Source organism: Plodia interpunctella, chromosome 4 (genome assembly GCF_027563975.2).
Source record: "Plodia interpunctella isolate USDA-ARS_2022_Savannah chromosome 4, ilPloInte3.2, whole genome shotgun sequence".
Classification (NCBI taxonomy): Eukaryota; Metazoa; Arthropoda; class Insecta; order Lepidoptera; family Pyralidae; genus Plodia; species Plodia interpunctella.
Window position 1 is genome coordinate 10,394,518 of NC_071297.1, and position 16,203 is coordinate 10,410,720.

The following is a 16,203-nucleotide window of genomic DNA, read 5'->3' on the forward strand; positions in this document are numbered from 1 at the left end:
ATTAGAGGAATATAGATTCCAAGGAAGAATGGACTGAATTCGCTAGCAGTTAATAACTCCAAGTGTACGTACGCCGTAGCCGCGGTGTCATTGCGATCCGTCAATTTTCATAAGGAATCATTTGCAAAACCAATCATTCATAATATTTTAAAGTCAGTAAAACTTCGCTCTGAGGACCACTCAATAGGTCAGTATAACTTTTTTTTTATTACAAAATATGTTGGCAGCCCTGAGGACACTGGTTCAGTCGAGCGCACGAGCACCCTTGACTGGTCGATGCCGGATCATAGACTGCATCAATACAGGTTCCTGCCAGTTGGTTCATTTCACATTTCTCCGTACTTCATTTTCCATGTATTCCTCTCAGAGCACCGACTTTAAACTTCTACAATTTTGTTAGCAACTTTTTATTCCACTTAAGCTGAACCGATCAAAGAATTGTGTTCATAACGAATGTGATTAAATTTACCAACATATATCGTAAAAAGTAAAACAATTTATTAGTGAAAAAATTATTTTATTAAGTTATCTATAAAGGTTCTAAATGTATTTAATTGAATGTTTATACTAACATAATAATATGTATGTACTATGTCGAAAATAATTAAATGTAAATAAGTACGTTTTCGTATGAATAAATGCATACATTGTTATTTGATGTTATTGCTATTAAAATAGAATCACAAATTGAAGGAATTATTTTATTTATTCAAAATATAGATAATAAAACTATCAATACTATTTAATTGGAAAATTATGAGTAAATGGAAACTTTGGTATTATTTATAAACTAAAGTTAAAAACTAAAACATATATGACTACTAAAAATTATATTTCATTTTCCGCTGAGAGAGATTCTAAGAATATGGCATGGAAAAAAGACACGATTTTTCTTAAAATTACAATAAAAAGTGGACCACTTCTTGTTGTTGTCATAGTAATTAAAAAGTAAATGAAATACATGTATATATACCTTATACCTAACGATTGGTGTAATTATTACTTTGACACATAAACTTGAATTTTAATTTAAATATATTTTAGGTAATTATTACCAAGTTAGTGCAGCTACCAAGTTTAGTTGAATCTTAAATTAAACTTAATGTTATAATTGTATAAAACTGGGCTAACTATTACATGAATCGAAATAATTTAGTATTTAAAAATGTACGTATTGTGGATTATCAGTCAAGATTTTAATGGATAATAATTATATTTGTTTTAGTGGAACTATTATGTATTTAAGCTTCCGATTTTTACTTGTAATTCTGACATTCAATTTGATTATTCGTAGCAACATTATTTTAAAATATTTTAAAAAAAATTAGTTTTCGGTTTACAACAGAATGTTCACAGACAATTATTTTTAAAAAATATTGTGAAAACTTTGCAATACAATTTTGAAAACGTAAAAATTCTAGAAATATAATTCTTCCAATTTACGGTTTGAATGTTTATTCAAGTCGCAAATTATGTTTGTTTAAGGCTCAAGATCTTCTTATTGTAAATACAATAAAGTGGGAATTCAACACCATGTGTAAATGAGCAAAATGTAAAGGCATCTCAAAAATCTATCAAAACTCATCACGAATACAAAAAAAAGAAGTTCGATTTTTAAATTCTATTTGGCTGGATTTATTAGCATCAAATTCTTTTTTCCTGAAACCTAGAAAAATAAATAGCTCCATTTTTTTATTTTAAAATAATCGTAGCTAATCGAATTTCGAACACGGAACAATTTCATTTTTCACTCAAACCGGCCGGTGTTCCATTTTATTTCACATTCCAAATTTAAAACTCGTCGTGCCTGGCCAGCGCCTCGCCGAAGTCTGTGGCCTGCGAGCCCACGAAGAGGTCATACTTGTGGAGCACCTCCGCCTTGCTGAGCTTCTCGTCCGCGTCCGCGTCCGCCTCGAACACCAGGTGCCGCGCCTCCGCCTCCGCGTGGTCGAACTCCGGCGGCGCTATCCACGACCGGACCTCGTTCTCGTCCATGTACCCGTTCTTGTCTGTGTCTCTGTGGGGGAATCGCACATCCAAATTACAATGCACCTAGCTTTTGCCGGCGGCTTCGCGCGCGTTTATTCCGTGCGTCCGATAATAACTACGCACGTGATATTTTTGAAAAAAGAACCAATGTTTGTTCTTTTTATGGGTTCCGTACCTCAGAAGGCATCGTTGTAACTTTCAACGCGTGTGTACACGCGCGTTGAAAGTTGCAACGTTGACCGCGGCAATAGTTACATATATTTATATGTGTAATGGCTCATATTAATATTAAGCTTTTTACCTCTTCACACTCTATCTACTCGACCAAACTTCTTGAAATTTAGCAGACATATAGTTTAAAGTACGGAGATTGACATAGAATACATTTCCACTAGAAAAAATAACTATTCCCGTAGGAAATTCACACGGGCGAAGGCACGGGCAAAGTCTATTCGTACCGTACAATAATAAAGGAGTGTATACCTGTATCCGGTGAACTGGTCCCGCTCCTGCTTGACCCAGTCCGGCTCCTCCTCGTCGCCCGCCTCCGGCTGGTACATGTCCCCGATGTACTCCTCCAGCGATATCTTGCCGTCCTGACACACATTAGGGCTCCATTTTAAATGAGTCTTATATTAATTTTCGTCCACAATCAAGACCATTATTATTTAGCCATTTATCTATACTATTATTATAAGAGTGTGTTGCGAGTTTGTATGTTTTAGGCGAGGGATAATCTCTGAAACTACCGAACCGATTACAAAAATCTTTCACCATTAGAAAGGTACATTATTCAAGATTGCTATAGGCTATATTTTATCTCAAAATTTTCACGCGACCGAAGCCCCGGACAATATCTAGTGCGAAAATAAGTTTGTTACATCTCCACGCTTTATATAATGAACAGGACAGTAACCTGTACATGGCAGGACGGTAGAAAATAATCGGAAATAATATTATACATGGGATACTTTTTATCCCAAAATTCCTGGGAAGGAAGCCTATCAGGGCTGCATAATTCAAAATTAGACGTGAAAACTGTCAAAAAATTTGCACACGAGAGCGAGAGAACAAGATAAACCATGAATTGGAATAATTGGAGTTTCAAACTACGTCCATAAATTTATTGATAGGTATTTTGGGATAAACCCAAACCTCGAAAACTTTGGTGATAAACGATAATATTAAATTTTGATTACTCTAGGTTCTTTAATATTAAGCCATTAATTTTTTTGGCATAGGTAATTAATAATATATATATTAAAGAATGATGTGCTTGAACAACAAAATAGTAACTTTATCTTTGTCGATATCCTCCAGGGTCTCCAGCACGACCACCGGCCGCATCTGGCCGTGGTCCTCGGGGTGCAGGAACGCCGCGAACTCGGTGCGGTTCAACGCGTCGTTTTGGTCTCCGTCTGAATAACAACATTTTTTTTTTACAAAAACGTCATTTTTGCCACCAGGTTATATTTATTTATTTCACCAAACTTAACCTCTTCATAGTCGTATTCCTCATGGCTGAAGGTCGTAGTCATTACGTGGAATGAAACACACACAACAATTTTCTTAGCATTAGTAATGGAGTGGTTTGCCATTGGCTTCTACATTTTGACGACCTCGGTGGCGCAGTGGTAAAGTGCTTGCCTCTAAACCTAGAGATCCCGGGTTTGATCCCCGGTCGGGTGATGATGGAAAATGATCTTTTCTGATTGGCTCGGGTCTTGAATGTTTATCTATATATATATATTTCTTTTAAAATATAGTATCGTTGAGTTAGTAACCCATAAGACATGTCTCGAACTTACTTTGGGGCTAGCTCAATCTGTGTGATTTGTCCTAATACATTTATTTATTTCACACACGAGTTAATAATCAACCAGTGTGCAGGTTTCCTCACGATGTTTTCCTTCACCGGAAGCAAGTGGTGGTCGATGAAAACCCCTATACATGAGTCAAATTGATATACAAACAAACTCATGTAGCACGAGTTCACACGATTCGAACCTGGGACATTTCGATCCACAGGCGGGCGTCTTAACCATTACACCACCACCACTTCCTTAAAAAACTTAAGCTACCATTACAGAAAACATATTCTAATACAACAGGTTAATATTTTACATTATTTATATATAACACAATGATATTCAAAGACTTTTTTGTATTCAGAGAGATCTTAAGGCATTTAATGCCTGACAAAAACTATGCTGTAAACGGTTGAGGAGTTCCCTCGCTTAGAGCCAATACGGGCTGCACCATCAGGTCATGTTTATCATAATAATGCACTGTCATAGAAACTGAAGCGACGTGGGAAATTTCAAATCTGTAGATAAGATGGAAGTAGGAGAAATCTAACTTGCAAGATGATTGATTACAGACAACGGGACAGGTGAAACTAAGTAAAAGCTTTGAAAAACACGTTTAAACATTTTTTTTTTAATATCAATGGTTTCATTTGCGAGGTTGCGACCCAAAAAAACCGGTCAGTCTGAAAAAACTGATAATATCATAAGACCTTCTATAATTATATATTTATTTCATAAGGTATACGGCAGTGAAGTCTAGCCGATCCTGGAGCGGCACAAAATCGAGAGGCGGCCAATCATATGGCGGCAAAAAATTATTTCATATGTACTACCTAAAACCTGATGTACCACCTAAGTTTCTTTCGGCATTTCCCAGCAGTGGTTGTTACGAAATGCTAGTAGCTTTGATAAACATCATTTAATTTAGAATATGACGTGAAAATGTGCCTGTGTAGGCCTAAAAATAAATGATTTTATATAGATTTCTGAGTAACGGGAGCTGAGAAAGGGGAGGTTGGTACAGTCAACAGCACATCAACCTACCCAAACTCATTGCAAACTCGCCGCTATTAGCGCGGCATAGATGGTACATGCAGGGTAACTTGATGTGCTGTTGACTGTACTACATGGCCTACTGTACTTTTATTTCCATGCGGAAGTATATGAAAAAAAAAAACTACGAAAAGCTGCTTATTTTGATATACCCAAGTAGTTTTTAGGTGGTTTTGCGCTAGATACCAGTAACCGTGTATAGCCAGTAACCGTGCATAGTATAAGACGTACCAGCGTAATGCCACCGCCTGCGATCCCGCTTCATGAGAGCCGCGAAAGTATACGCTTCGCTGTTTGGAGCCGTCATCTCCTTATCATCCATCTCATCCATGAATCCATACACGTTTTTCTTGTAAGTCTGGAAACAATTAATTAGGCTATATGTTGACTCATATTTTTAAATAGAGACTGCCCAGTAATTGACTAGTTTCTCCCCAAACTGTTCGTATACTATCTGTTGCTGAGCATGTATATTTGACCTAGGGCCATTAACCAAATTTTATCAAAATAAGCCAGCGGTTTAGCCAGGAAAGCAAAACGGACAGACACATGGAACTATAGATATTATATTTTCGAAATACCACCGTCATACAAGCTTACCTCCCATTTAATAGCCTCCTCATTATCAGGATTATGCTGTTTCCAGTGCCTCTCAACATCCTCATCTATGTACCTCCTCTGCGTGTAGCGGATCCAGTCCTTCAGTTCCACGGGGTTGATAAACCCGTCCTTATCCGTGTCTATTTTGTCCACGATGATTCTGGAAATATCAAGAAATCCAGTCTTTAACTATGCGATTTTTCGTAAGGTTTACCTTTTTTTTTTTAAATATAAGAATCCTGTTCAGCCCACAGTCGTCGTTTTTGCCTTAAAGCTTTAAATTAAATTTGCTACAACAAATTTGCTTTTGATTTTACATTAGCATTGATGTCGGCGTCAAAACCTAGTGTTACAATTTAACATTTTTGCCAAAAAACTTATCCACTTTAGTTGAGTTAGTATCCCATAACACAAATCTCTAATTTACTTTGGGGCTAGCTCAATCTGTGCGATTTGTCCGTATACATACATATACTTTTGGAGATCTGCATCTCTGTAAGTATCAAACTTACAAAGCTACGTCTGATCTCAAATTGTAGGAAACTTTGTATTCTTTAAAAACTTGTAGGTATAAAAAGACATAGTTTAGTACTTAAATATTGAAAATACTAAAAATCATAATTTCGCTATTTTTCGGGTGGAACAATATAATGCACAGGTCTTTTGAAGTACAAATTTGGATTTACTTTACGTCCTAGCGATAGGTATAATAAAAAAAACAAATTTATCATTTTTAAAAAATAAATATGGCCCGCGTAAAACCGTTATCAGTAGCTAGATAAGCGGGGCGGTGACCTCAGTTTGGATATATTTTTTCGAGTTTTAAATTGAAACTTGCTGCATTACTTTCAGCATTGATCTAATTTTTGTATGTTTATTTTTATTGTGATCTTAACTAGGAAAAAACTTAACATCATAAGATCAACAAAAAGAAAAAAATACCCGGAAGACTTTAAATTATTATCTATTCAAAACACTATCCAAATTCTTGCGGGTTGAATATGTTACACACACACACATAAAAATCAAACTTGTTACTATGATACCACACATGTACAAAAGAACAATTCATTAAAAATCTTATAGTACCTGGACGTGGTCACAGATATAGCTTTTTGATAGTATACTTTAAAAAAAAACTATATTTGATCGGTGTCGTCGTTTGTAAAATTCACAGGCAAATTTTCAAAATTGTTACGTTCATTTCTTACGCTAATCTGCGCTCCGCACCCTCGAATGCGGCAATACGCAAGGTTGATAGAGAGAGTCGACATCGAATAAAAACTTCTGTATGCATTTAGGATTGTATTAATGGTGTTATCTACCACAGTCGTGATTACACATGTACTGTGGATTCCTTGTATGTAGGAATTGGATAAACTATAACTAAACACAGTAGCTAATTAATGAGACATTCAACCCGGATTATCATAAGGAATTGCTTGTCTAAGTTATCTCACAAGAAACTGTGTACTCGGCAAACAATATTATGAAGATAGACGCCGCTCCACGATCCACAAGCTATACTTCATTCTTACCATAATTCTGTTTAGATGTATAATTTATTACGTTTTTACCTGAGTGAAACCACGACGACTGCTAGTTAAATATAAAGTTATATTACCTTGCGAAAACAAATGAATACTATGCAATGAATTATGCAATAACCTTGATACAATATCCTGCATAACCATCCATTAAACAATTCGCCTTATCATTTCTATCTCAATAAAGCCAATGTTCAGTTTATCTGACCCACAAAGTGTGGGCAGATAACTCCAACTCAGATGAAGGAAATTGTTACAAGTTGATACTGCAAATATAAGATGTGGGTTAATGATCCTAGCGCACTGGAGTTCAATGAACAGATTTTATTACTTGTTTAAATTCTGGGAACTATGTTCCATAAGAGTAGATTAGCAATCGTTTTTGTAAGGAAAAAAATGAAATTTGAAATATTTTTTTTTTTTTAGTTTTTTTTGTCCATCTATTTATTCATTATATTTCTATTTCAATATATCTTCAACGCAAGAGAGTTGAGATGACAGAGTTTGCATGTAACACCCTATATCTCATATTTGCTTCCCATCAGGCTAGAATGAGGTCAAAGACACTCAAATTATTAATAGAAAAAATAAAATGCAAAAAAATACTTAACTTGCTCTTAACTCCCAGATATTACAAACGAGTAGTAGATGAACTCTGTTCGATCAATTGTATATATGCACAATTCAATGAGAGTTCGTTAAGATATATCAATTTAAGACAGTTCAACAAACTTTCATGATGTGCTAGTAGTAATAGTGATAATGCAAAATTAAACCCTATTGTTCTCTATAAAATGAAGATATTTACTGTATAATAATAATAATAATGGAGTATAAAAGCTAAGAAAAAACATTGACAGTGAATATGACGAATTAATTACACAAAAATATTGTTTCCAAATAATTTACCAATTTAGTGATGATTCTGTATTTTTTATTATTATTTGCTAATACATCACAACATACATAATAATACTTTATGCCCAGTGGAACCACATGTAAAATCTAATAATAGAATTCAATAAGATACCTTCCTACCCGAAACTTGATGGCAGGGCACTTGATGTCAGAGATTAACATAGCTATAAAAATTGTTATAAACATTAAACTTCAATGACAAATTGTTCAGCTTGGTGAGCGACATTATTATTACAAAAATATATGTACAATAATTATGCCATTGTAGTATACACATATTCTCTCTCTGTACTTCTCCTGTTTCCTGTTGCATTGGGGGCTATGGCGCCATGAAACCCAGTGTCAGCGTAAAAAGTAAACCTTGTTGCCTAATATACTATAAAAGATGGCTTAACTTACCCTAGTCTCCTTTTACTCTCTTCCGGAGGTAACTGGTCAAAGGTCTTGGCCTGATCTTCCCCAAGGAAAGCGTCGTGGTCAAACTGCTTGTTATGGTGTTCGTTCTTGAAGTGTTCGGCGTCCGAAAGGTGGTCCATCATTCTTTTTGTCTCTTCGTTTGTGGGCAACCCCGCGAAAACGGTTGATACCGCTAGGGCCATGAATAAAGACCTCAGCATTTTTATGTTCAGTCTGCAATAAAAGAATATTCTTTCACACAACCACGTCTATCGCACTACAAACGAACAATGTATAAAAAAAGTTTCTCTAAGCAATCTGAATAAAACTCGGAACACAAAAGATGAAACTTTTGTCGAAAACTCGAGATTAATGTGAATTTAGTTTCAGTACCTTGCTGTAAACAGCCACGTCAACACTAGCCACGTAAACTTCCTTCTTCCCGAATAGTTCAGTCAGTTTATCGGGGACACTACAGGAAAGCAGGCGGGATGCTGGAGATGGCCGAGATGAGATGACGACTGACGAGCGAGATAGATACAGAAATGTTCTGTCAGCTGACATTGACAGTCAGATGGCGGGGCCCTCATTGATGACATGAAGGTATGCGTTCAGAAATTGATTCCATCCTCTTACGATTTGGATCGGCATGGAGAACTAAGTAGTTAATAGTAGGCACTTATACTGCCAAATAGCGTATGGCGGCATAGATTTAGATGGACCCCGCACGCGGCTTCGCAAAACGCGTATTAATGAAAAACCATAACACGTTGATTGTCAATTTCAGTAATATGTAAAATTCGCGCTCGACACTGCAGCCCGTCGTGTTACACGCGATAATAAAATACTGTCAATGTCATCCATTCACTATGTCAAATTGCGTCTATGATTTGGACGTTGTGCTTGTTTTGCCCAATTGATAAATTAGAAATTACATACATTTTAATTATGTTTCTACATATAACTGCAGTTTGATTTGAAAAGATTGTAATTGCGTTAGCATTTGCGTGTCCTGTGGATAAGGTGAAATAAAGGGATTGCAAATGTCAATATGTCAGGATCTCGGCCTTAATTTCCAACAGAGAATGGTGAGAGAAATCCATATTAATTTTATGTCCAGTTGCTAATTATAGTCAAAATGTACACTTAATTTTCCTTTCTAAATGTTACAAGTGCATAATACAATAATAATCGTAACGTTTATTCCCATTCAAAGTTTCATATTGGTTTTGATAATGTTGCCGATTTTTTCAAGACTATTAAATTTCACTGGGCAATATTTAATAAATACATACTGTTTCAGGGCGCAAATATATCACAGTTGGAAAGAGATATCGGGTCAGAGCAGTTTCCGCCAAACGAACATTATTTTGGTTTAGTCAATGTAAGTATTGATTTTCGACACTTTATTTTAGGTTACTATATTAAATATTCCAATTTAATTTATCTCAATTCTTTTTTTAGTTTGGAAATACCTGTTATAGCAATTCAGTGCTACAAGCACTCTACTTCTGCCGCCCATTTAGAGAAAAAGTTTTAGAATATAAGGCTAAGAACAAGAGAACCAAGGAGACATTGCTGACATGTTTAGCCGACCTGTTTTATAGCATTGCCACTCAGAAAAAGAAAGTTGGCTCCATTGCACCTAAAAAATTCATTGCTCGGCTGAGAAAGGAAAAAGGTAGGTACAGATAAATTAGTAAAGTTATAACATTTTACAAGATTTATTTCTAAGTAATTTAGTTTTTAAAATATTTTTACTGTACAAATAAATTGTTTTACAGAGGAGTTTGACAACTACATGCAACAGGATGCCCATGAATTCTTGAATTTCCTTATAAACCATATAAATGAGATTATTTTAGGTAAGATATGATAAAGGTTTGATAAGCTTACCACTTTTATCTCTGAATAGAACATAAAATATTTCCTTTATCTGTTCATTGGAAATGATAAATGCATACCTTATAAATAAATAAAGAAAATGTGCCTTAAATGCCAAGTTTCCAAACCAGTACATTTCTTTTCCAAATTAAATTGCATACATTTGGATAATGTTGCACAAATTCATTAAATGTCAAATCCAAATCACTTGGAGGCATAAATTTTTTTTTTTCACTTCACTGTTTGCTTGACTAAAACTTTCTCTGCTTCCTCACTTTCTTTCTCACTTGAGCAAATTTTTATTTCATTTCTTAACATAAAATTTATATACTATTGGTTCAGAGATGTTATTACTATGATTATCAAATTATTTCAAAGCATTTATTTTCTCAATACACAGCTGAACGCAATCAGAGTACTCTCAAGCTGCAAAAGAACACATCTGGCGAGAATGTTACATGCAACGGCACATTGCCACAGAGTACGGAGCCGACGTGGGTGCACGAGATATTTCAGGGCACTCTCACCAGTGAAACTAGATGTCTCAACTGTGAGACAGTAAGCAGCAAGGATGAGCATTTCTTTGATCTGCAGGTAAATCTATATAACATAGCTGAAGATGTGGTTGAATAAAAATATAAAATATTGAATACAAACAGTAAATTTTTTTTCTGTGTGATTTGTCCTAGTATATATTTATTTATTCATATTTTTTCTAAATTTTTTGACAAGGCACTTTGTGTTACCGACTGTAGATTTAGGCTGATATAAAATAAAAATCCAGGAGCTATGAAGAAACATGACCATTTATTTATTGAAGAGCGAACCAGAGAGAAAGTTGGATACTGTTGCGGCATCAAAAAAGAAAATAAAAAATAAATATATTTTAATGTTGGTGTTCCAATAGTGCTATGTCCTCCCCCCGTTGCTGTGACACTTGGCAGAAGCCTTTAGAACAAGATTTAGCATCGCCATCATCATCATTCATTCATTCCCACCGAAATATATGGCAGATGCCAAACTTGTCAACACTTTTTCATAAAATACTATGATAATATCTATTTCTTAATAATTCTACAGGAATAATACATTTAGATACATAAATTAGATTAATTCTAAAAAACATACTAAATGTTCATTTTTACCACTTTATTTTTAAATGTATGTAAGTATATTTTTGAACATTTTTCATAGGATAGATAGGATTTAGAGAATGAAATAAAGAAATCATCAATAAATAGTACTTCCTTTATAAATGATTGTTTATGACATAAAAGTATCAGATTATCTTTTAGTTTTTTTTTAATATACTTATTTATGTTACAATATTTTTATATGAAAAACACAAGCACTACCAACAAAAACCTATATAGGTTTATATGTGGTAAGGCGAGTCACTACTCATTACAATTTTACACAGTTAATATATATATAATAAACTACCCTATTTCTTCCAGGTGGATGTAGGTCAAAACACTAGCATAACGCACTGCCTAAAGTGTTTCAGCGACACAGAAACATTATGTAACGACAACAAATTCAAATGTGACAACTGCAGCAGCTACCAGGAAGCACAGAAGCGAATGAGAGTCAAGAAACTTCCTTTGATTCTGGCGTTGCATTTAAAAAGATTCAAATATATGGAGCAGTATAATAGGCATATTAAAGTCTCGCATAGAGTCGTATTCCCTTTGGAGTTGAGGCTATTTAATACTGTAAGTACCTCATAATTCTAAAAGCCATTCAGCAATTTCTAAAGCTCCAGGCTACATCTAGTCTAATGTAAATGTATGAGTTTATATACCAAATTCAGGTTGATTATCAACTTGTGTGTGAAATAGAGAAGGCAATGGCAAACCAAGAAAGTTGTGTGTGTTTCATCCAACGCAATGACATGAGACTATGAAGAATCCATATTAATATTATAAAGAGAAAGGATTTATATTTTTGTTTGTAATGAATAAACTCAAAAACTACTGGGCCGATTTTGATGAAATTTGGCAGAGATATAGACGAAACATTCTGGAGTAACATGGGCTATATTTTTTGTTATTGGTTTACCCGAGCGAAGCCGGGGCGGGGTGCTAGAGTAATGTAATATTAAGATAATAATGAGATTATTACAAAAAGCAGGTGTTTCCCTTACAGTCAGACGATGCGGTGAACCCGGACCGGCTGTACGACCTGGTGGCCGTGGTGGTCCACTGCGGCTCCGGGCCCAACCGGGGGCACTACATCAGTATAGTCAAGAGTCACGGCTTTTGGTTGCTGTTCGATGATGATATGGTTGATGTAAGTGTCACTGTAAAGTCCGTTTTTCTTACTCCTAAAGTGTTTCTTAGTGCTAAAATGTAAACAAACTTCATACTACTTATTGTTACGTCGGCGAACTGATACAGATGCCGCCCCGATGCGAATGAACCTGGATTGCGTAGTTTTTGTGAGTTTTTTTACCGCAACAATAACCAGTAATGTACATCAAAATGGCCATATTTGTCGAAATGTTCGCTGATAGTATGAAGCCGGCGTTAAATTTTGTTGAAATTAAATCAAATATTAGGGCGACTAAGGGACTCATAGCAGCAGACTGCTGAAGCAATAGCATTTTCAAAGAGCGTTGTCGTCAGGCAGACGGCCGGTTGTAAAACCACAGCCGAATCTTCAAAATTTATTGGTAATTTCTCCGGGCTTCGCGGTATCATAGCCCCGAATATAACCGGAAACATGTAGAATTGAAGCAGTTAAATTAGTTTACATACATTCTAAAGTTAAAACATTTAATAACAGCAAAAGTAATTTCCGAAAATATTAGTGTGCAAGTTGTAAACTATACAATACTAGTTGTAGCCCGGGGCTTCGCTCCCGCGGGAATTTTGAGATAAAATGTAGTCTATAGCAATCTTGAATAATGTACCTTTCTAATGGTGAAAGAATTTTTTAAATCGGTTCAGTAGTTTCGGAGATTGGCCGCTTCAAACATACAAACTCACAAACGCTTACATCTTTATAATAATAGTATAGATTACAGATTTCCATCGTCCCATATAAATCGATTCGATATCAGTTATTTTGCATTGCATTTTACCATCTTCAGATCTTAATCTCAAGAATGGATCTTGAGATTCAATAAAAGTCAGTGATATCACATTCTGAACTCTGAATCGCCGATAATGCGCGAAATTGATTTTGTTTTTATGGTTCCATTTTCTATAACTAAATCAAAAACTAATATAAATTAATTTTGCGCATTTATTCTTTCAAGCCCTTAGTCGCCTCGTACAACATCCACAAGAGCGTCCTATTCTAGGACGGAACCACACGCCATACTACTTATAAATTTTATTGTTACGCTTCTTGAACCTTAAAAAATTATATAAACTTCAAAGAAATATGAATATGTACATTTATAAATTGAAACTTCAGTTTCATCATTTCATATTACCTACAAAGAGGATCTAATATTTAAATTTTAGATTATCTTTGTAGGTAGGTATTATTACATGGAATGAAAAACATTAGTGCAATAATAAATCAAGTGGCACTGGTACTACTACCTTCCGTGAATGTTGAGGCTGCTAAGAGACACAGAGTTTTGGCAACTAAAAGGCATCAATAGCATTCCCATAGAAGGTTGACGTCAGGCCGGCCTACACAAATTTATTTATGGAAATGTTTTTTTTTTTTTTTTTCAGAAAATTGATGCCTCAGCGATAGAAGACTTCTACGGCCTAACTTCGGACATTCAAAAGTCATCAGAAACTGGTTACATACTATTCTACCAGTCTAGGGATGCTAGTTGTTAAGTTTATTCATTAATTATAGTAATTTATATTATTTAAGATAGTCACTATCACAAATCATGTTATGCTGCGATTGTTAAAGTTGAAATGGCATTATATTATTGAGAAATTGTTTAATTCAAATTATTATTATTATCCAATTTTCAAGTGCTAATCACGTTATGCAATGTATTAAATAGTGTAACTTTCAGTAGCTTATGTGAAAAATTCTTACATACTTGGGTGAATAAAATTTCTCTTCTTCCACAGATAGATTTTTCTTTCTTCTTTTCTTATTTATGCATTCACTCAAGTCATACTACTGATTTGTAGATTGCATAACGAGATGTGCAGTTTAGATTTCATTCAATTGTATATATTTCATTTCAGATTAAAAAGTTGCAATTTTTCTCCAATTCTTGTCATCTTTATTCTTACTCCTATATGTTATATTTATCTATTCAAACATTATTGCAAAACTTACCTCCACCACATAAAAGTTAGCAATAGATAGACATCTAAAGTTCTCTGCCAATCAAACCTGGAGGCAAACAGAACATGTTTTAGATTTTTACTAATAGTCACAATGAAGAAACTGGTGGGAGATTTTGTCTGCATATCAAAACATTTTTTGGGGTGCCCTACCTACCCAGGACCCCAGATGCAGAGTAGCCAAACAAGGGTAAATCAACTCACAACAAAATAAAACAAAACAAGTCTTAAAAATAATATATTTCAATTTTTAAGCTACGAATTCGTAAGGGATCGGGGCCAATAGTACTGGTTTCTCCAGTCCGCTGACGATGTGCGCAGCTTTAGGGGGCTCTGGTTGTCTCTTCAGCTTGATCACCTTACCGGCAGCCTTTGCTTCCTTCAGGAGCCTCTCATTCTCCTTCACTCGCTTGAGGAAGTCTTGCCTGCACTTTGAGTGCTTCACATGCTCAATTCGGATGTTGATGCGTTTGGGGATGATTCTGCCTCGCACCCTTTTGTTTACAATGACCCCAAGAGCGTGAGCTGTGACATTGTAGACGCGGCCAGTCTTGCCGTGGTAGACTTTGTGTGGCATACCCTTTTGGACTGCACCATTGCCCTGCAATTAAAATTAGTCTTCATAACAGTAAATTTATTTGTATAAATTACAAAATCTGTTTTAATCAAGTGGGTTACAAAAACAAGAAAATTCAGTAGTAATTATAGCAGAAAGATCTCATTGTTTGTGTACTTTTCATGAGAACTTATTTGTTGACATTTTAACTAAAAATATTTACATCCAAAATAAAATATTTCTTGTGTACTAAAACCGATAGTACGAAGCCGGCAGTAGCTGTGATAAATCTATTGTCCATCCAACTTCTACCTAACAATTATCAAATCAGAAAAATAACTTGTGAAGTATCACAATAAACAACATTTTAATAATTTTTTATACATATTATTATACTAAAGCTCTTGGTTTACCTATAGAAGATCTGATGATGGTCACACGAATGCAAGTTCAAGTATAGTCCGGGTAATGTATTTTTGTATTACAAAATTATTGGATCTACCAGGATCTACTGAATTCATTTTACACAGAACATGATTGTTTTAATTTATTTACATATATATTCAAGAAATTAAGAAGTACCTTATTATAGAAAACACTAATCGGCTGTTGTATACGCCATACATACCCTGATATCAACGATGTCGCCGATTTTGTACACTTTCATGTACGTGGAAAGGGGGATAGCTCCATGTGTGCGGAACCTGCGGGCGAACAGGTCCCTGGTACCGCGGCGGTAACCCTTTGAGTTCGTCATCTTTGGGCCTGAAAGCAAAGGAAAACACCGTAAAAGCGAGGATTGCCACCACCACACGTGGATTTCAAGTTCACATTAAAGCCAAACTAATTCCTTGCAAATTGTAGCACAATATCAGAAAAACATTAAATTAATCTGAAAAATCTTCCATTACATACTATTTCGATAGTTTTAATCACTATTTTCTCAATATTTCACGATATTCACCTTGTGATACAAAGCTTGACGGATAGAGAAAGAGGTTAGGTTATAATTGTCTATGGTATTAAAAAGTAAAAAATGTTGCCATCATTTAATGTGTTCTACGTCCTGTCAAGGTCCTGTCGGACCTTGTCCTGCCTGCCTGCTTCGGGAATCTGTTTGTTTTGCCCGCTCGCAAATGCAAAATTTCACTATAATTTATGTAGCCTTGTAATAAAATATA

At 35.1% G+C, this 16,203-nt stretch overlaps 3 protein-coding genes across 5 annotated transcripts; 1 reads left to right on the forward strand and 2 right to left on the reverse strand.

The window, feature by feature from the left end:
- Positions 1–1,770: 1,770 nt before the first annotated feature.
- scf (supercoiling factor) lies at positions 1,771–8,863 on the reverse strand. The gene is made up of 7 exons (XM_053744256.2): positions 8,705–8,863; positions 8,315–8,545; positions 5,451–5,610; positions 5,082–5,208; positions 3,286–3,407; positions 2,473–2,585; positions 1,771–2,017 (listed from the first exon to the last, which is right to left on the reverse strand). Exons 2-7 carry the CDS (start codon positions 8,530–8,532, stop codon positions 1,792–1,794), a joined length of 966 nt encoding a protein of 321 aa, XP_053600231.1. The 5' UTR covers positions 8,533–8,545; positions 8,705–8,863; the 3' UTR covers positions 1,771–1,791.
- A 314-nt stretch (positions 8,864–9,177) lies between these two features.
- On the forward strand, positions 9,178–14,390 carry Usp12-46 (Ubiquitin-specific protease 12/46). Of its 2 annotated transcripts, none has more exons than XM_053744361.2 (8): positions 9,178–9,399; positions 9,615–9,695; positions 9,776–9,992; positions 10,096–10,176; positions 10,596–10,789; positions 11,653–11,910; positions 12,329–12,487; positions 13,888–14,390. In XM_053744361.2, exons 1-8 carry the CDS (start codon positions 9,355–9,357, stop codon positions 13,996–13,998), a joined length of 1,146 nt encoding a protein of 381 aa, XP_053600336.1. In that variant the 5' UTR covers positions 9,178–9,354; the 3' UTR covers positions 13,999–14,390. The 2 variants fall into 2 exon arrangements, with proteins under 2 accessions (XP_053600336.1, XP_053600337.1); XM_053744362.2 differs by having other exon boundaries at positions 9,183–9,399; positions 12,344–12,487.
- Positions 14,391–14,691: 301 nt separating this feature from the next.
- RpL21 (Ribosomal protein L21) lies at positions 14,692–16,120 on the reverse strand. 2 transcript variants are annotated; one of them, XM_053744463.1, is made up of 3 exons: positions 15,987–16,120; positions 15,651–15,787; positions 14,692–15,067 (listed from the first exon to the last, which is right to left on the reverse strand). In XM_053744463.1, the coding sequence occupies exons 2-3, from the start codon at positions 15,777–15,779 to the stop codon at positions 14,717–14,719; spliced, it is 480 nt and encodes a 159-aa protein (XP_053600438.1). In that variant the 5' UTR covers positions 15,780–15,787; positions 15,987–16,120; the 3' UTR covers positions 14,692–14,716. The 2 variants fall into 2 exon arrangements, with proteins under 2 accessions (XP_053600438.1, XP_053600439.1); XM_053744464.1 differs by having other exon boundaries at positions 15,938–16,051.
- Between the last annotated feature and the right edge of the window lie 83 nt (positions 16,121–16,203).